Raw genomic sequence first — 21,170 nt, 5'->3', positions numbered from 1 at the left:
GAGGAATTGATAAAAGGGGGACACCCGAGAGGGGTCACCGTTTACCCTCCCTGAGCCACAGAGCACCTGCAGCAGCCTGACACTCGAGACCCACCCGGGTCTGTCTTGCTGGCCTTAGAGAAGACAGACCCAAAGGAATCAAAATGGGGAAGGCGGTAAGGAACTTCTGCTTTCACCTAGACACCCCCGTTTTACAGAGGTTTTAGGTTTCCATCTCTGGCCTCCTTTTTCTTGTGAATTCTTGATGATCTGTGACCGTGGTGGGACCAGGGACGCTATACATGATCCCACTTCCAATACTAATTGTGGCTGCAGATATTTCAGGGCAGATATACAACTTGGTTTCCAAATTCTGAAGCCCCGTAGTTTCCAGCTGAAGTCTGGTAATTTTTCATACCACAAATGTTCTGTTGTGTAGGGGGGTGTTGTTCCACTTTTGTTGCACTGTTACAGCACAAGAACTGCCCTCCTGGTGGCAGTGACATTGGAGAGGTGTTGCAGAACAGCTAATAAAGCAGAATGGTTTGTGGATGGCCCAGCCTGAACCCACCACTAATTCACTATTATTGCATAAATATCACGGGGCAGGCAAAATAGACCAGCGAAGATTTTGCAGAATCTGGAAAATCAAGTTCTATGAAGAACAGTTGAGTTGACTGCTTTTAATTTGGAGAAGATGAAAAGGAGACAGGATAACTGCCTTCAAATATCTGAAATTCTGCCATGCAAAAGGGGGGGGGTGACTTATTTATTGCTACTTCAAGGGACAGGAATAGACTGAATGTATGGGGAAGGCAAGAGAGCTGGTTTCTGCTATACATTAGGAGAAACTTCCTAATGGAATGAGTTGTGTGCCAGTAGAACAGACTGCCTTGCAAGATGGCAGGGTCTCCTTCACCGGACGTATTGAAGCACTGGAAGAATCATGAGTCAGGGATGCTGCAATTGCAAGATCCCTGCATTGATCAGGAGTTGGACTAAATGTCCTATATGGTCCTTCCAGTTCTGCATTTCTTGGTGTCACAGTCTTCTGGAGAACTCTACCCACTCGATTCGTGCACGAATCTGCAGAAAAGCAACAGTGCCAGAGTTAAACCTGCACTCTGCTATGATGGTTTCCAAAGGTCCCCCTTGACAAGAGATGAGGGAGAAATTCTACCCAGTTCATATTTAAAGGGAAATCCTCCTAACATTCAACTCCATGAAAACTAAAATACAGCAATTACTTTGAAATTCTCACTTCTCTGAATTTTTCAATGCAGTTCTCCAGTCAAGTGATGTGTACAGAATTGCATTTACAGTTAAACCTCGGATCCCAAACACCTCTGTTTTGGAATGTTTTGGCTCCCGAATGCCAGAAGTAAATACTCTGGTTTTCGAATGTTTTTCAGAAGCCAAAAGGGCTTCCGGAATGGATTGCATTCAATAACCAAAGTTTGACTATACTAGGGTACAGTTTGTATTAAAATGCATACAGGCAAAGTGATGTGGGAATGTGGAGAGCTGAAAAGAAGAGTGGAAAATGAAAAGGTGAAATTGGCAGCTTTGCTTCTTCCTACCCTTGGCACTTATAAATCACCCTGTCATGTTCGACATCTAGCTAGTGAAAGAGAGCCAACGGAGCGAGGTGTTGCCACCTTTCAATGCATGTTTTTAGGCAAAGTGAGGGTTCTAGTCCTTCTTGTTAATTGTGAATGCACCACCCATATAGAAGATTAGATGTTGCATAAGTTGAATAAGTGGCAGCCGACAGACATAGCAAGGCTGAGAACAATCATGACAATTTGTAATATAGTTTCCGTCATTCTGGGTTTAGGAAGTTGTTGAGTCTTGCAGAGATGTAAGATTTCATCAGCTGGCTTCATTTCACATATCCTGGAGTTATCCAGGCAGTGAACTCACAGCAGAACATAGAACAGGGTAGAAATAGGAATCCAACCATCTGAGCAGAATCTCAGCTTCTGGCAGGGGCATTAAAAAAAATTCTAAACCTCACAACTATTAATTAATTAATCTTTTTATTTGTATGCCACCTTTCCATAGTTAAAACCATGCTCAAGGTGGCTTACAACATGAAAAAATGTGCATAATTTTTTTAAAAAAAAAATTACGAAAGTAGTCATAAACAATAAATAAAACTCACCAAAAAGTGAACAACCAAATGGAACATTTTCCACATGTACCTCGGGTTACATACGCTTCAGGTTACAGACTCCGCCAACCCAGAAATAGTACCTTGGGTTAAGAACTTTACTTCAGGATGAGAACAGAAATCGTGATCCGGCGGCACGGTGGCAGCGGGAGGCCCCATTAGCTAAAGTGGTGCTTCAGGTTAAGAACAGTTTCAGGTTAAGAATGGACCTCCAGAACGAATTAAGTACTTAACCCGAGGTACCACTGTAAAAATAAAGATACAGTACAAAAAATTAATATCAACAAACAACCCCTCTCCCAACTAGAGAGAAGACTGTGAAGATAAATCTTGAGGGAATTGCTATGTGGAGGGAGAGAGGAGAGAGAGAAAGAGAGATGTCCCACATGTTAAATGGGGGGGGGGTTTCCAGTACATTATCCCACTGAAATCAGCAGGGTTTAAAAATCCTGGATCCTGAACCAATTGAACTGATTTGGGCTGGCCTGTGCTTTGGCCAGGGTTCAGTTAATTTTGGTTGCAATCTTAAATCCACTTATAGATGGAGTAAACTGCATCCAACCCACAGAAAAGATGCCCCTTCCCCCACGCTTAGAACTACTGATTTTGTTCCCCTTCGCAAATGCAGGCAGATTAATCCACTCGAGTTGCGGTTGTTTTTTCTTATGCTGAGGAACAGATCCAGGCAAGCTCGTGACCACCACCACCCAGTTCCTCAGGCACAAAGAAACGGTGCCCTCACAAGAACCCTCACTTTGAGAAAAATCTCCTATCTTGTTGAATTTGAATTCAGTCTCTACTGCAAGGGAGATATCTGTTCTGCTTGTTGGGTTTGCGCTCCGAAATACGATAAAGGACAGGCCTCTGAACATGTGTGAAGTGCCTTTCCTTCCCATTAATAGTGCCTCTCAGCCTGTGCCAACTGCATTCCCCCATGCAAAGTATCCTTTCCCCAGCAATTAATGAAAGACAGTGCCTCTATTCATATGCAAAGTTCCTTCCCCTTGCGGTTAATAAAAGAATGTGCTTCTGAGCATGTGCAGAGTGCCTTTCCCCAAAACTAAAGTTTCAGCTGATTACATTGCCATGGTGCATCAGTTCAAGGTCACAAATCTCTATTTTCCCCTCACTCTTGGCTTCAGGACAAGTACGAGATGTACTCTGTGGAAATGGAGAAACATCCTGGTGGGGAAATGGATGTCAAGATCAAGAAGAAGAAGAAAGGGGAAAAGAAGAAAGAGAAGTTGGAGAGTATGAAGAAAGAGATGGATGTGGTAAGTCAGCTGAATGCTGATTCGGACGTTCTCAAAGGCACTCTTATTCCGTGAGACAGAGAGGCAACTGAAGAAAGGCCCTTGCTTGCAATCACACTTCCAGAATATTTATTTATCATATTTACCATCCTATCTACTGCTGCCGGTGTTACTTGTTATCTGGAAAGACAACATGGTGACTTGGCAAAAGGCGTAGGTTTAAATCTCTGTTCAGCCACCAAGCTCATTGGGTGACCTTGGCAGGGACAGCGGCTGCTTTAAGGTGGGGTCCCTTCTGCTCTGAGGGGCTCCTGTAGGCTTACCATTGAGCCTCTTGGGCTTGCCGATCGGAAGGTTGGCGGTTCGAATCCCCATGACAGGGTGAGCTGCCATTGCTCTGTCCCAGCTCTTGCCAACCTAGCAATTCGAAATCACACCAGTTCAAGTAGATAAATAGGGAAGGTAAACGGCGTTTCCATGCGCTCTGGTTTCCATCATGGTGTTCTGCTGCACCAGAAGCTGTTTAGTCATGCTGGCCACGTGACCTGGAAAGCTGTCTGTGGACAGATGCCAGGTCCCTCGGGCTGAAAGTGAAATGAGCGCCGCAACCCCATAGTCACCTTTGACTGGATTTAACCATCCAGGGGCCCTTTACCTTTTCTCTCTTTTTTTACCTTTTATGTCGTAGTTGTGAGGCAGCGGCAGCAGCAGGCAGTCCCTGCCACCCAATATCCCTTTCCCTCCCCCCTCTGAAACCACTCTCTCTTCACTGGTTTCCCTTTTAGGACGATCACCAGTTGTCCATAGAAGACCTGGAGCTCAAGCATCGGACCAGTGTCACCAAGGTGATGCCAACAGGTTTAAAGAGGGGATATACGACAATCTGAGTGTGGTATATTCTTGTCTGGGGTCCTCCCAATCTGAATGTTTGTACGCCATCTAGTGTTGAAACAAAATATTACAGGGATTTTAAAAATGTGTCCAAAATGTCAAAATTCAAACTCAAAGCACATATTACCTCACAACGTCAGTGGCATATTATGCTTTTTCTTTTTTCTTTTTTTTCTTTTGACAAAGTAATAATAATAAAGAAATAAGAATAAAAATGTGCACCCCCACCCCCAACCATTCCAACCTCGCAAAATTTCAATACCCCTTGTGATGGTTTGACCCCTTTCTGTTTAACGGTACAGATTCTACAAACACCTTCCATATTTCCTCGAAATCATTTCTCCTGCGTATTCCCCATCTTACCTTAATGCAGTGGCGTAGCGTGGGTTGTCAGCACCCGGGATTTGCGCCCCCTAACCCGGTATGGGCAGAGGGCTGCGAGTGCGAGCGCGCGCCCCCAGATGTTGCGCCCGGTGCAGCCGGCCCCCCCTGCACCCCCCATGCTATGCCACTGCCTTAATGGCACATGTTTATTGATCATTAATAGCTATATCCCCACACCTCTTTATAAAATTCTCCTATTTTATATTCTGCTTGCCCCTTCTACTTCCTAGCTATCATAATTCGTGTAGCAGTCAATAAATTAGTGAGCAAGTCCTTTATAGCCTGTGAACCTTCCACCCCACCATAAATTGATAATAATGCTACCTCTGGACCTTATATTATGCTTCTTAGGTAAGAAGGAGTACTTAAACTATCCAGAGAATTCAATTGTTGTGGTTTTTTGTTTTGTTTTTTTGAGCTGAAAGCCCCAGCTCTTCTGGCAAATATTGAGCTACTGTGTCAGAACTTTTAGAAACACAATCCGTTTGAAATCGGTTCTTTTGCCATATCAAGATTTGATCTCAAGGTGCATTTTTTTCCCAACCATGCATTTTTGTAAAAGAAAAGTTGAAGAAGCTTTCCCCGCCCCACAACCCACATTTGCTTTCATGATCTCTTTGGAACGCGCTTCATAGTCTTGGGAGTAAACGAACATAAGAATAGCCTACTAGATCAAGCCAATGTAATCTTGTATCCTGTTCTCACAGCAGCCACTCAGATAGCTGTGGAAAAAACCCTCCAGCAGGACCTGAGAACATGAGTCTTCTCCCCTCCTGTAGCTTCCAGAAATTGTTGATTGAGAAGCATTACTGCCTCCAGCTATAGCACAGCCACCAAATGGGCTTTGGGGAGTGTTGTGTTTTCAGTGGTCTGTGTTTGCCTGAGCTTGAGTCTGGACTAAGGATTCTGAGCGCCTGTGTTCTGATTCGATACATGTTGTCCAATCACAGAACATTTCAGGATTTGGGCCTCTGCCATTGGCCCTTGAACTCTGAGTCGTGATTCGCAGTCTGGAAGTTTAGACAGCCAATCAAGTTGTGAGTGGGTGTGGCCCAGGCTTACAGAAATGTATACAGTGGTACCTCTGGTTATGTACTTAATTCGTTCCGGGAGGTCCGTTTTTAACCTGAAACTGTTCTTAACCTGAAGCACCACTTTAGCTAATGGGGCCGCCAGAGCACGATTTCTGTTCTCATCCTGAAGCAAAGTTCTTAACCCAAGGTACTATTTCTGGGTTAGCAGAGTCTGTAACCTGAAGCGAATGTAACCTGAAACGTATGTAACCCAAGGTACCACTGTATAAGCAGTTGTTTTGACTCTATTTCCCAGTGATGTAGTTCAATAAAGTTTCTTACTGTTATAACTCTGTCTTGTCTCGTGGGAACCCACCTACACTTCAGGGAGGTAGCCTTCTTGGACCCAAATATTTGGGAGCGTCAAAGCAGAGGACAAGCTGGGGACTCAGAATTGTCTATTCCCCAACTTCAATCCTGGGGGGAAGTATTTCTAATGGCCCTACCTCCCCTTCTCTCTACTTCCAGGGCCTGAGCAGCACTGTGGCAGGGGAGATCCTTCTTCGTGATGGCCCCAATGAGCTGAAGCCCCCCAAGGGCACTCCTGAGTATGTGAAGTTTGCCCGCCAGCTGGCCGGGGGGCTGCAGTGCCTCATGTGGGTGGCGGCAGCCATCTGCCTCATTGCCTTTGGCATCCAGCTCGGGCAAGGTGACCTCACCAGTGCAGACAACGTAAGTGCCGAAAGCAGGGCTGGGAGAAGCTGTAGTCCCTCCAGGTGTGACTGGACTACAACTCCCATCATCCCTGAGCTTTGGCCATCCTGGCTGGGGCTGATGGGAGCTGGAGTCCTATGACACCTGGAGGGCACTGTTGTCCATTCCCCTCTGCATCCCTGTCTTAAAAGATGCTATGAGGAGGACACAGTGGTGAGAAATAAAACTGGTGAGCGAAAGGTGGTGAGGTTCAGGTCACCCAGCAGTGATGCTCCAACAAATGCAGAATTTTAAAGTGGAAACTGAAGGCGTAACAGCTGCTGGACTGGAGTGACAAAATACTACACAAAGATCATAGGCTCTTTTTTGCTTTCTTCCCCATATAGCTATACTTGGCTATTGCTCTCATTGCTGTCGTGGTCGTGACCGGCTGCTTCGGCTACTATCAGGAATTCAAAAGCACCAACATCATTGCGAGCTTCAAGAATCTAGTGCCACAGGTAAGGGGAAAGTTCCTGGGTGACTGCTGTTGCAAATGTGGCTGAAGGCAGTGAAGGATCAGGCCAGGTTTACACGCAGGTGTGCACACACAACCACAGATCAGGTACCTGTAATTTGTAGAAGTGAAACTGGCAATTCCAAGTTCTTTCTCTCTTTCTTTCTTTCTTTCTTTCTTTCTTTCTTTCTTTCTTTCTTTTAATGAAAAATAGCCATAGGAGACTAAAGGAATGTAAGAGGGAGCATTTGATCTTTTCTACTCCTGCTGCACCCAAATAGTTGAAGGAAAGAAATCATAGCTCAGCAGCAGACTTCATGCTTTGAGTGCTTTCCTCTGCTGTCAGTAATTTATTTTGTTAAGATCAATTAAATGAGAGAATTCAGAGTTCCCCTGACTTCTCTTTATCTTCTGGGGAAGAGTTTCTGTTGGCATATGGAAGTACTGTGTCCAGTTCTGGGCACCACAGTTCAAGAAGGACACTGACAAACTGGAACGTGTCCAGAGGAGGGCAACCAAAAGGGTCAAAGGCCTGGAAACGATGCCTTATGAGAAATGGCTAAGGGAGCTGGGCATGTTTAGCCTGGAGAAGAGGAGGTTAAGGGGTGATATGATAGCCATGTTCAAATATATAAAAGGATGTCACATAGAGGAGGGAGAAAGGTTGTTTTCTGCTGCTCCAGAGAAGCGGACAGGGAGCAATGGATCCAAACTACAAGAAAGAAGATTCCACCTAAACATTAGGAAGAACCTCCTGACAGTAAGAGCTGTTCAACAGTGGAATTTGCTGCCAAGGAGTGTGGTGGAGTCTCCTTCTTTGGAGGTCTTTAAGCAGAGGCTTGACAACCATATGTCAGGAGTGCTCTGATGGTGTTTCCTGCTTGGCAGGGGGTTGGACTCGATGGCCCTTGTGGTCTCTTCCAACTCTATGATTCTATGAATTCATTGCACCAAGCAGGAACCTTAAACTTGTTTTTATCCTATATTTTATTCTGCGAACCACTCTGAAATCTTATGATGAAGGGCTGTATATAAATCTAATTAATAATAATTATTATTAATAAGGAGTAATAATAATGAGTGCCTGGCGTGATCTGGTCCATGGGGTCACAAAGAGTCGGACACGACTAAACAACTAAACAACAACAATAATAATAATAAGTTTGATCCCTAGCATCTTCAGTTAAAGGGATGAGACAGAAGATGTTGATGGGTAAACTGCGAGATAGTTACAAGACACCTATGGACTGTGGCTAATGTCGTGACTATTCAGCTTCAAAAACACCAGCAGTGGGAGAACACTGGAACCAGAATAAGCAGTAATGTGTAGACAGCCATGGCTAGGCAGCAAATTACCAGCCAGTGCTGCTATTTCAGCAGAGGTGCTGCATGATCATGGCAGCAGGCTCAAATACAGTGCATTACAATAGGTAAAGGTAAAGGACCCCTGGATGGTTAAGTCCAGTGGGGTTGTGGCGCTCATCTCACTTTCAGGCCGAGGGAGCTGACGTTTGTCCACAGACAGCTTTCCAGGGCATGTGGCCAGCATGACCAAACTGCTTCTGGAGCAACGGAACACTGCGACAGAAACCGGAGTGCACGGAAATGCCATTTACCTTTCCGCCACAGCAGTACCTAATTATCTAGTTGCACTGGCGTGCTTTCAAATTGCTAGGTTGGGACAGAGCAACGGGAGCTCGCCCCGTGGTGGGGATTCAAACAGCCAACCTTCTGATCGGCAAGCCCAAGAGGCACAGTGGTTTAGACCACAGCACCACCCGCGCCCCGCATTACAATAGTCCCATCTGGAGGTGTGATTTATAGGTTTCCAAGTTTTAATGTCTGACTCTTGTTCCTCCCGACCATAGCAAGCCACAGTGATTCGAGATGGCGACAAGTTCCAGATCAACGCCAATCAGCTGGTGGTGGGCGACCTGGTGGAGATCAAAGGGGGAGACCGCGTCCCAGCAGACATCAGGATTATCACCTCGCAAGGCTGCAAGGTACACAAGACCTTTGTGGGAAGCAGGAAAGTCTAAGCAAAACCTACCTTCTCGTAGCTTGTGCCTCTGCTGCCCTCTCCTGGATGAAGCAAACCATAAAGTCTGATTTTTATTTTTTTTGCCTGGGGAGAAGTAGATAAATTCATGGAAGACAAGGCTACCAATAGCTACAACGTATGATGGTTATGTACCACTTCCACTACCTGAGGCAGTATGCCTGTTGTTGGAGAAAGACAATGCAAGAAGGCTACAACCTTGCTTGGGGACTGCCCAGAAGCATCTGGTCGGCCACTGTGAGAAGAAAGCGCTGGACAAGATCAGACTGGGAAGGGAGCTGACGCATTACTTGGTCACTTGGAGCATGTGAATCCTGATAGCCACTTCTACGCAGTGGCAGCAGAGAAGCACAGGGCTTCACCCATCTCCTTCTCCTATGCAACTGCAGCACAGTGCTTCACCCTTCCCCCACCAGCCGCTTTTACCTAAACAAATCCCTCCCTGCCAACGAATTTTCACCTATCCAGGCATCCATACTCACCTGTTCGTTACATGCAAAGAGTTTGTATCCAACTCAATTCTGCTCAGAATACACCCACTGAAATTGATGGGCCTAATGTGATGGTGTCCTTTACTTTCCAAGGGTCTACTCTGAGGCTAACAAACATTGGATAAAACCCACCTTTCTAGAATGCCGTCTTGGTGCAGAAGGGTAAATTTCAGGGAGGAAAGCGAGGGGTAGGCAAGGGCTTTTGATATTATTATCAATATCCGTTAGTCCCTTTTCTCACAGAGTGGCGCAAAACAAATTACATTTATAAAACCAAGGGGGAAAGCTAAAAGCACAGTTATGCAGATATGCCCCTCTAATAGAGTCCACCATGCCACCCTTGAAATTAAGGACCAAAGCCCAGATAAAGAGAAAAATATTTGCCTGTAACATAAAAGTACATAAAGATGGTGTCAGGTATGCCTCCATGGGGAGAGCGTTCCACAAGCAGGGGGCCACCACTGAAAAGGCTCCTTCTTGTGTCCCATGGAGAGGGCACACAAAGAAGGGCCTCAGATGATTATCTCGGTGAGGACCATGTCAGTTCATGTGGGGAGAGGCAGTCCATGGCAAATAGCCACATGCATGAATCACGCTTCTCTCTCTCCCTTTCAGGTGGATAATTCCTCTCTGACTGGGGAATCAGAGCCTCAGACAAGAGCCCCCGAATGCACCCACGAGAGCCCCCTGGAAACTAGAAACATTGCCTTTTTCTCTACCATGTGCTTAGAAGGTAGGAAAGTGTCCAAGTGTGTGTGAATGGGTGGGCAGTGTGTGTGTGTGTGTGTGTGTGTGTGTGTGTGAGAGAGAGAGAGAGAGAGAGAGAGAGAGAGAGAGAGAGAGAGAGAGAGAGAGAGAATAGTGTGTGTGTGTAGTGCATATATCTATATTATGGTCCTGCTTTGGGATTTGGCCTAGCCCACTGCCAGTATGCAGTCCTTGACCACTTTTCTTGAGGGTGTTCATCCTGAGTGAGGCAGTGGGAGGACCATTAAAAGCTGCTCAACCATCGCTGCTTCCCGTGATCTACAAAGCTGGCAGGGCCTGGCCCAAATCCACACAGAGTCTTTACGAATGGTTTCCCATTGTGAGGAATGCACCCTGGGGGGCCTGGCCATCTGGACACACCCCTCCCTAAAGAGGTATGGGGGGTCACGTTTATGAACCCGTACCAGCTCTGTTTATCTGCCTGTGTCCTCTCAGGCACAGCCACGGGTATCATCATTAACACTGGGGACCGTACCATCATTGGGCGCATTGCCAGCCTGGCTTCGGGCGTGGAGAATGAGAAGACGCCCATCGCCATCGAGATAGAGCACTTTGTCGACATCATTGCCGGCTTGGCCATCTTCTTTGGGGCCACCTTCTTTGTGGTCGCCATGGTGATTGGATACCCCTTTCTTAAGGCCATGGTCTTCTTCATGGCCATTGTGGTGGCATACGTCCCCGAGGGCCTTCTGGCAACTGTCACTGTAAGTATCGCTCTCCCTCGGTTTGAGGGCAGGGGTGGGGAACATGTAGCCCTCGACATGTTTCTTTTGTCTGTCCCAAATCTTCCAACATTCAGCTTCAGTGGATACCTCAGAGTTACAGATTTATGAGAAAGAGAGAAAACTAAATTCCCCTGTCCACTTTCTTCATATTATGCATAATCTTCATAGATTTATCATGCCCCTCTTGCTCACTTTTAACAAACGTTACGTACACGCTATTCCTCTGAAGCACATTCAAAGCAAATTTTGCCCCTCAAGGAATTCTGGGCATTGTAGTTTGTACTGGGTTGATGGGAATTGCAACTCTATGAGGGATAAACTACAATTCCCAGAATTCTTTGAGGGGAGAAATGTGTTTCAAATGTGATTTAGTGTTGTAGTATGCAGCCCCAAAGTCTGAAACATGGTAACCTTTCCTTCATTATAAGTATTTTCAGCTGAAGTTTTCTACATTTCCATCTCTCTGTCTTTGTCTCCCTCTCTTTCTTCATAGGTTTGTCTTTCCCTCACAGCCAAACGCCTGGCCCGGAAGAACTGTGTGGTGAAGAACTTGGAGGCCGTCGAGACGCTGGGCTCAACTTCTGTCATCTGCTCTGATAAAACAGGGACTCTCACTCAGAACCGCATGACTGTCTCCCACCTTTGGTTTGACAACCAGATCCATACAGCGGACACCACAGAAGATCAGTCAGGTGCAGAGTCTGGGCTTCACAAATGCTGGGCCAGAGGCCCTTGTGTCCGAGAGACTAATGGATAGGGTTGGCCAGGAAAGGCAGGGTCAATTGATTTAAATCAGGGGTGCGGAATATGTGTGTTATTGGACTACAGTTCCCATCATCCATGGCTATTGGTGGAGGCTGGTCCATTAGGGTGAATAGGGCACTGTTCCACCATCTTCAGTCTTCTCCCACCTGCCCCCACCTGCCTGTCTTCCTACTTAGAAGCAGTCCAGCAGGTGACCATGGCTGTCAGCTCCCTCCTCCTGCCACCCAGCACGACCAATTATATCCAAACACAGCCAGAAACTTGCTCCTTGATGTCAGAAACCACCATGCAGTGTCACCATGTCAATTGTTATTTTAATTTCTGGTAGGTAGCCATGTTGGTCTGACACAGGCGAAATAAATAAATAAAAATAAAAAATTGTCCAGTAGCTCCTTAGAGACCAACTAAATTTGTTCTGGGTATAAGCTTTTGTGTGCATGCACACTTCTTCAGATACTCTGAAACAGAAATCACCAGACCCTTATATAGAGAGAGAGGGTGGGGTGGGGTATTTCTCAGAAGGGTAGTAGGAGATGGGTGATTGTCTCAATGGGTATGATAAACCTGTTGACGACTGTTAATTACTGCAATTAGTCCTATAGGAAAAAGCAAGAGATAGTATGCAGATGACCAAAAATAGCTTTAGCATGTGTAATGAGACAAGAATCCAATATCTCTATTCGGACCAGGTCTCTCCATTGTTTTCAGTTTAGTAATAAGTTGTAATTCAGCAACTTCTCTTTCAAGTCTGTTTCTGAAATTCTTTTGTAATAAGACAGCTGCTTTGATATCTTGTATTGAATGTCCTGTGTGATTGAAGTGTTCTCCTACTGGTTTCTCTGTCTTGTGATTCCTGATGTTAGATTTATGTCCTCCCTCTATATATAAGGGTCTGGTGACTTCTGTTGCAGAGTATCTGAAGAAGTGTGCATGCACACGAAAGCTTATACCTAGGGAAAAAAAACTTGGTCTCTAAGGTGCTACTGGACAATTTTTTGTTATTTTAATGTAATGGTTGGCCTCCCTGGGACTCTTGGGTAAAGGGTAGGGACCACAGGCACCTCAATTAAATCAATAATATCTGAACTATAATGGACACCAATATACCAGTTCATTAGAATCATTAAGTGCTTGCAGTGAGCAAGGCCTCTGAGGCTAATGTCATGGCCCAGGCTGGTTCATATTGGTCAAAGCAATCCTTTGGATAACTCGGTCCTAAGCCGTCTGATACAGAAAAAAACTATTAGTGCCACCTCCCCTCACTCTGTCTCATTTTGTGCCTTCCAGGGCAAAGTTTTGATCAGTCCTCTGAGACGTGGAGAGCTCTCTGCAAAGTGGTGAGCCTCTGCAACCGAGCCTTTTTCAAATCAGGCCAGGATAGCGTCCCTGTCCCAAAGGTAAGGAAGAGCAATGGGATATGGCTGGAATATGTTTCTGCTAGTAAATGTGCAGTCCAAAAGTACACAATGCAGCAATTTAGCTGAAGCTAATGTTTCAAATAGTAATTTAAAAAATATTTGCTTAAAATAATAATATACTTTTTAATTAAGCAAGAAAAGTGAGTTAAGAAACACACATTCTTGGGTTAACAGCAGCAACAACAGCACCACAACTACACATCAGGCTGGTACAATAAAAATTGAAGCCTTTAAACACAGAATAACATAAAAGCCATTACTCTCATGGGTGAAATGAATCTTAAGGAGTAATAATATCATATATTATTGAATCAACCAAATCCATCGATAAGCAGACAGAGGCACTGTTGAACTATTGTTCTTTGTTCTATTTGTGAATTGCTTCCCATTGAAGGGGTACAGTTAGGGTTACCCCAGAAAGCCCTAAAAAAACTGTTTGTGAATTCCCCCCCCCCCCGCCAGGCCTCGGTGTACGCATTTTAAAAACTGCATTTTCCTCTAAGACAAAAAGCACGAGCTAAGCAGTCCTCTCTGTAACAAAAACGCTGTAACAAACCCATAGCTGAGAATAGTAAAGCTTTTTGCTTCCCAGATCCAAGATAACCTTGTCCTGGTACATTGATTTGCAACATACTTCCGGGAGCATAGCCAGAGAACGAAAAGCAACATTTCTATGTAAGAGTTACAGATAGGTAGCCGTGTTGGTCTTCCATAGTCAAAACAAAAAAAATTCCTTCCAGTAGCACCTTAAAGACCAACTAAGTCAGTACTTGGTATGAGCTTTCGTGTGCATGCACACTTGGTATCTGAAGAAGTGTGCATGCACACGAAAGCTCATACCAAGAACTGACTTAGTTGGTCTTTAAGGTGCTACTAGAAGGTATTTCTATGTAAGAATCTGTGAAGGGGGAGAGGAAAAAAGGGGTTTGAAAAAAGGATAAAACCTGCTTGTAAAATGTTTTCGGTGCGGCCTGTCTTTTGTGAACTGAATCACACAGGTGCCTCTGCCCCCCCCCCCATGGCAGAATAAAACGCTCTTTCTCTGGATTAACCCCTTGGTGTTGTTTGGCTCCTTTTGTCTCTGCTTGGGTACAACAATTATTCCTACCCAAACATTAAAAAGGCTACACTATAAAGCATCCTGAAGCGATTCACAATGTAATAACATATAGGGAAAACACTACAAAGCCCATCGTGCACAACCTGCTTGGCAAATGCTCAGGGGTGATGGGAGGTGGTCCAACAGCATCTGAGGACCCAGGGTTGGGGGAAGACTATATCTCTGGTGCTTGTTTGTGTCAAATCAAGCCTGGAGGAGCCTGCACCCTGCCCACCAATCCTACATGTGTGGCAATAGCCTTCTTCTTATGCTCAGAGACTGTTCCATCTCCAGCCAATCTGTAAGTAAACTTGTCAGTCCCTTTTGCGGAGACGGTGTCTCCAGATCATCAGGGCTGGTCCTAAAATGTGCCTTTTCTCTCCTCGCCCCCGAAATGGCGCTGCATTTCAGCTGTACTGACCTCTGTCCATTTTCTCTTTGGCATCCGACCCCAGCGGATCGTCATCGGAGACGCCTCAGAGACAGCCTTGCTGAAGTTCTCCGAGATCACCCTGGGCAACGTGATGGAGTACCGGGACCGCTACAAGAAAGCCTGTGAGATCCCCTTCAACTCCACCAACAAGTTCCAGGTCAGCTGCTGACTCTGCTCCGAAGGGCTGACTAGGCCTCTGCCAGCCTCAGCAACCCTTGTTCAGTTATCTCAGAATGAACTGCAGAAAACTCTGAGGCAGCCCATTGGCCCATAAAGGCCCAGTTCTCTTCTGTGCTCACCAACCCTCACCGCAAAGCAAGCTTCATCCCTGATAACGCCCCTTGCTGTCGTAGATGAAGGATATAGGAAACATTTACATGGGTTGCTGCTCCTGATTTTGCTTCAGCCCTCCCCCCGCCACTGGCATGCGGCCCCCACAAGGTTCCTTTGAAGGGAATGTGGCCCTCGGTCTAAAAATAAAAAGGTTCCCCACCCCTGTGCTAGAGTGCCACGGTGGTGGAGTGGACTACATCGCTTCAGAATGCAAGGTTGCATTTTTGAATGCTGCTCTATGGGGGATGTTTGTCTTTTTTAAAAAAGAAAAACTTCAGGCAAGTAGAAGTTTAGCACTGCAAGGAGGAGTTCAGGGCTGAAGCTTTCTCTCTAATTTGCTCGTTGTTGTATTCAACTTGTGGGGAGATGTTGTTGTTGTTTGTTTGTTTGTTTGTCACATGCGTTCAAAAATCGAGTGAGCTACTCACATCCTGAAGCGGCACAGTCTACCAGTTCCACTGCCAGTGTGTACCATTAGTTCATTTTGGACTCTGGATTTTGAATAGCAGTGCCTATGACATTGCTTACTTCAACATGTTGTAAGCCCACCCCTCTTGTGTTTGGGGGTGATCCTTCTGCAGAATGGGCCCCCCAAAGTTCTGCCCAGATGGCACCATTGTCTGCCGTGTGCCCAGACTAGGCCTCAGTCCCGCTCTCCCCAACAAGAGGGCAAAACAAAGGAGGCTAAAACGCAGGGCGTTTTTTAAATTTTTTTATGAACAAGTCCTCCTGAGTCTCCTGCTCCCCCTCTTTGCTCCAGCTCTCCATCCATGAGCTCGACGACCCTCGAGACCAGCGCTACCTGATGGTGATGAAAGGAGCTCCCGAGCGCATTCTGGAACGGTGCTCCACCATCATGATCAAGGGTCAAGAGCTGCCCCTCGACGAACAGTGGAAGGAGGCTTTCCAAACAGCTTACATGGACCTTGGCGGGCTGGGCGAGCGTGTACTGGGTAAGGCAGGAGGGGGAGGGGTGGGTGTGGGTGGGTGTATGTGTGGGTGTGCTGTTGGTAGAACTTGGGACCTGATAAAGGCCAGGTCTGTATTCTGAGGTACCATCAGAGCCAGCTGTATAGATTTGAGGGAACACATAGCAAAACTCTCTCTCCCTCTCATGGATTATCTCTGTGTCAGTGCTCTCAGGAGTGACATGGAGCCCCCATTTCACTCTCCCACAACAGCTTGGGGTGTTGGAGCGTCAAAGGCCATTGTGGGAAATGTCAGTGACAGCTCCAAGCCGCCCAACACTCATCCTGAGGATGCCCGGATGCTGATCCTGGCAACTGGCATGTCAGCTGGCTGAAACACAGGAAACAGCCTTGTACTGAGTTGGACCATTGGCCCATCTAAGTCAGTATCATCTACACTGACCAGCAACTGCTGTCCAAGGTTTTAGAGAAAGAATCTCTCCCAGCCCTACCTGGAGATGCTGGGGATTGAACCTAGGACCTTCTGCATGCAATGCAGGTGCTCTGCCAATGAGCTATGACCTTCCTAAGCAAGTGTCCAACGAGACCACAAGGGTAGGAGGCCAGGAGGCCAGCAGTAGGTGGAGCCAGAGCCAAATTCTGTGTTTGGTTGTTAAACCACTCTGGGAATTGTAGCTCTGTGGGGGAATATATTTGTCTCCAAATGACTCTCAGCACACTTAGCAAACCACAGCTCCCAGAATTCTTTGGGGGAAGCCATGACTCTTCAAAGTGCATAGTGCTTTCAATGTATGGTGTGGATGTGGCCCAATTATTTCTAAATGCACATCTCTACACATTATTAATTGCATTTCTACGGAGCCAGTGTGGTGTAGTGGTTAAGTGTGATAGACTCGTAATCTGGGGAACCGGGTTCGCGTCCCCGCTCCTCCACATGCAGCTGCTGGGTGACCTTGGGCTAGTCACACTTCTCTGAAGTCTCTCAGCCCCACTCACCTCACAGAGTGTTTGTTGTTAGGGAGGAAGGGAAAGGAGAATGTTAGCCGCTTTGAGACTCCCTAGGGTAGTGATAAAGCGGGATATCAAATCCAAACTCTTCTTCTTGCCACTTCCTTCCAAAGGTGGCACACAACCTAGTAGTAAAACAATACTGAAAAGGAAAATACTACCATATGCAGATTATATGCAGATTCGTGTCCTCTTCTTTGGTGATATGTTTCCTCTTTTTCTGATGATGCCTCTAAGTGTGGTGCAGTGGTTAAGAGCAGTAGTCTCGTAATCTGGGGAACCGGGTTCGCGTCTCGGCTCCTCCACATGCAGCTGCTGGGTGACCTTGGGCTAGCCACACTTCTTTGAAGTCTCTCAGCCCCACTCACCTCACAGAGTGTTTGTTGTGGGGGAGGAAGGGAAAGGAGATTGTTAGCCGCTTTGAGACTCCTTAGGGTAGTGATAAAGCGGGATATCAACTCCAAACTCTTCTTCTCTTCTTCCACCCTTGGTAGAGGCCTTACTGTGATTCTCTTTCCCCACAGGCTTCTGCCACCTGTACCTTCCCCAGAGCGAGTTCCCACGTGGCTACAACTTCGACAGCGACGAGATGAACTTCCCCACCAGTGGGCTCTGCTTTGCAGGCCTCATCTCCATGATTGATCCGCCCAGAGCCACCGTGCCTGATGCCGTCATGAAATGCCGCACCGCTGGCATCCGGGTATGCTGCTAGCTGTTCCGGAGTGTTTCTGGCTCCATCGGAAAAATTAACAGCAACCAAAAGGGCCGGCCCTATCGTTAGATAGAGTGAGGTCACTGCCTCAGGTGGCAGATGCTAGGAGGAGCGGCAGCATTTCTCCTGAGACTGTGTGCCATTCCCCTCTGTTGGAGGGCAGGACACAGTCTGTTCTGCACCCGCACTATCCTGTCACCAGTGTTAGGCAGCCTTTCCCAGCCATGGTCCCCCGGATGTTGTTGGACTACAACTCCCATCAGCCTCAGCCAGAATGGACCGATGGTCAGGGATGATGGGAGTTGTAGTCCAACATCTGAGGATTCAAGGCTAAGCTATACTAGAATAAGGTTCACCTGCCAGTTCAGCCAGCTTCTGATTGTGGAAATGGGAAGCATGCAGGGCTGGGGGGCGGGCACCATCTTGTTCTTCACTGCAGGCTGCAAAAAGTCTTAAGTCATCCCTAGTAAGAAGCATCTTGGCGAAAAATAATAATTTACATTTTGTATGGGCAACAGGGATGATATTTCTAGTGGCCGTTAGTCATATATAGAGTTGCAGTGGTATGTAGCCAGTGTGGGTTAGTGGTCAGAATGTCAGATTTGGACTTGGGAGGCCAGAGTTCAAATCCCCACTCAGTCACGATGAACGTCACGTGGGGGGGGGGGGCGTGGGACCATGTATGCCACCTTGGTGGAAAGGTGGGATATAAACTTAATAATAAAACAAACTATCATGAAATAAATAATTAAATTAGAGGCAGGGACTGAGCATTCCTGAATATAAAATGATGCAATTCTGATTCACTGGGAAAGCTTTTTCTTTCTTTTTTTTAAAAGGTCAGGGGCCTGACATTAAAACTACAGTGGTACCTCGAGTTAAGTACTTAATTCATTCTGGAGGTCAGTTCTTAACCTGAAACTGTTCTTAACCTGAAGCACCACTTTAGCTAATGGGGCCTCCTATGGTGCCACGCTGCCAGGGCACGATTTCTGTTCTCATCCTGAAGCAAAGTTCTTAACCCGAGGTAATATTTCTGGGTTAGCGGAGTCTGTAACCTGAAGCGTCTGTAACCTGAAGCGTCTGTATCCCGAGGTACCACTGTACATGTATTTCCTACCCTCCCTTGAGACAAACTCAGGGACTGTGACTGAGCCAAGGTCAGCTACCCAAGTAGCTTTATGGATGAGCTAGGATTTGAATCCAGGACCCCCATCTGCACCATAAATTATCATGCCAAAATAAACACTCATTGGCTTCCCCCAAACAGCCCTAGGAACTGTAGCTTGTTCAGGGTCTTGAGGGGTGCTAGGCGACCCCTATTCCCCTCAAGGAGCAGCAATTCCCACAATCCACTCTGTGAATTGTAGCTTTGTGGTGGGGAGAAGCGTCTCCTAGCATCACCCGTAACCAGCTACAGTTCCCAGGACTCTTTTGGGGAAGCCGTGACAGTTTAAAGTGGTCTCATTGTGCTTTATATGTATAGTGCAGATGCCTCCCCAAACCTAGACCAACATTCTCATCAGCATTTTCCAGTCAGGCTTATTTGATCTGTGCTGATACGACAACAACCAAAGTTCACTTCAGGAACGGCCATTTTGAACCACTGCCCTGTCTTCTCCAGGTGATCATGGTGACAGGAGACCATCCCATCACCGCAAAGGCCATTGCTGCCAGTGTGGGCATCATCTCTGAGGGCAGCGAAACGGTCGAAGATATCGCCACCCGCCTGCGCATTCCCGTGGAGCAGGTCAACAAGCGGTGAGTATCTAAACACAGCTTTGCCTCAGAAGCAGCATGGCTTTGTACCAGCAGTATATATGATGATAATTATATTAATCATCTTATATCTTATAGTGTGGTGGATTGTTTGATTTTTCTGTTATTTGTTTGTTTGTTTGTATGTTTGTTTACTTGCATGTACATCTGTTTTTCATAAATGTATTCATTTTAAATTAATAGAGATTTTTTTTAAAAAAAAAAAAAGAAGAAGCAGCGTGGCTTTGATTTAAATCAAATCGATTTAAATCACGATTCAAATCACCAGTCAATAAGACTTGATTTAAATCTCTTTTTTTACAGAAAGACTCCCTCTTGCTGGTATAACCTTCATATGTACAACCAGATGAAGGTTTCATTTTCGGAATAATAAATTTTCAGAGTAGTTTTTACAGTTATGTCAAAAATTCCTGATTTGGTTGTACTATTAGAAATACATAGACAGAGATAATTATGAACTTATTGTGAGGTTTAATAAATTAACTGTTTATATTGGGACAACTTTTCTGCTGTAACTTTATAATCAATCCCTTAATAAAAATTTAAACAATTTATTTAACTCAAACAATAACATTATAGCATATGTATCCATGTTTGTTAACTGATGTGGTTAAACATTTTTTTAAAAAAACACCAACAACTTAGACTGAGTTTTAGCACACATGAAAAACTTAAAACAAATTATTATTTCCTAATGAATAGCCTTTGGACTATAATGTAACTTAAACAGAAAACTATCTTTAGAAAGATTTTTTCATCCAAGAGCATTTTATTTAAAAAATCCGAATTAAATTTTTTAAAATCCAATTTAAATTTTTAAAAATCTGATATTTTAAATTATTTTTTAAAAAATCTGATATTTTAAAATATTTTTTAAAAATCTGATATTTTAAATTATTTTTTAAAAATCATTGATTTTTATCCACCCTGCTCAGAAGCATCCCAAAGTGCGGTTAGGTGACTCTGGGTATAATAGTCACCAAAGAGGAGGAAGTTCTCCATCTACAGAGGGTCACTTCCTTCAAAATGTGGTAAGCCAGCCACACTGAAACAAAGGAAGGGCAGAGTTGTGTTTGTCCGGCATTGAAACCACCAACTCTACGTGTTGTTTGTCACTGAAGAGAGGCTCTCACTTGAAAACTTGAGGCTCTTTATTTATACAAAAAAACTTTTGTCTCACCCCTTCTAGTGCCCATGAATCACTCAGGGCAGATTTCAACAATGTAAAATTGCAGGACAATGTAAAATGGAAAGTGTTTTGCAACTATACAAATCCATAAAATACACATCGAAAACCCAACTGATACAACAGTGGCATTGATCACACGTCAAAATGAACTTAGCAGGCAGAAGGCTGCTGAAATAAAAATGTCTTGACCAGCCAGCAAAAAGGCAATCAGAAAAGGGCCCATCCATGCCACTTTCCCCACAATTATTGGTGCAGCCACTACAAAGGCCCTGTCTATGTATGTGACCCTGGAGCTCTCCCTTTCTCTGCTTCGGCATCCAGGGACGCCCGAGCCTGTGTGGTCAACGGGGGCCAGCTGAAAGACATGGAAACCGAGGAGTTGGTGGAGATTCTCAAAATGCACCCAGAGATGGTCTTTGCTCGTACCTCACCACAGCAGAAGCTCATCATTGTGGAAAGCTGTCAAAAATTGGTAAGGGTCACAAAACCCTAACTGCAGAAGGTATTGTGGGCGCAGTGAATTTGGATCACCTGCCTCATACGATTATCATTCCCTCCA

The 21,170-nt window shown here is 45.5% G+C and overlaps 1 protein-coding gene across 1 annotated transcript in view; it reads left to right on the top strand.

Annotated features, from left to right (window-relative positions):
* The first annotated feature begins 18 nt into the window (after nt 1–18).
* Nucleotides 19–21,170, top strand: part of ATP4A (ATPase H+/K+ transporting subunit alpha) — a 28,729-nt gene continuing 7,577 nt past the window's right edge. Inside the window, exons 1-15 of the mRNA XM_081920557.1 lie at nt 19–155; nt 3,295–3,426; nt 4,191–4,250; nt 6,222–6,425; nt 6,794–6,907; nt 8,772–8,906; nt 10,069–10,186; nt 10,657–10,925; nt 11,440–11,638; nt 12,999–13,108; nt 14,684–14,818; nt 15,755–15,947; nt 17,456–17,631; nt 19,268–19,404; nt 20,933–21,083. Coding sequence (XP_081776683.1) covers nt 144–155; nt 3,295–3,426; nt 4,191–4,250; nt 6,222–6,425; nt 6,794–6,907; nt 8,772–8,906; nt 10,069–10,186; nt 10,657–10,925; nt 11,440–11,638; nt 12,999–13,108; nt 14,684–14,818; nt 15,755–15,947; nt 17,456–17,631; nt 19,268–19,404; nt 20,933–21,083 — 2,145 coding nt within the window. The 5' untranslated portion in view covers nt 19–143. The remainder of the gene's footprint in view (nt 156–3,294; nt 3,427–4,190; nt 4,251–6,221; nt 6,426–6,793; nt 6,908–8,771; nt 8,907–10,068; nt 10,187–10,656; nt 10,926–11,439; nt 11,639–12,998; nt 13,109–14,683; nt 14,819–15,754; nt 15,948–17,455; nt 17,632–19,267; nt 19,405–20,932; nt 21,084–21,170) is intronic.

This window comes from Podarcis melisellensis, assembly GCF_964234715.1.
Source record: "Podarcis melisellensis genome assembly, chromosome: 8".
NCBI lineage: Eukaryota > Metazoa > Chordata > Lepidosauria > Squamata > Lacertidae > Podarcis > Podarcis melisellensis.
This window is presented reverse-complemented; position numbering and strand designations above follow the sequence as displayed.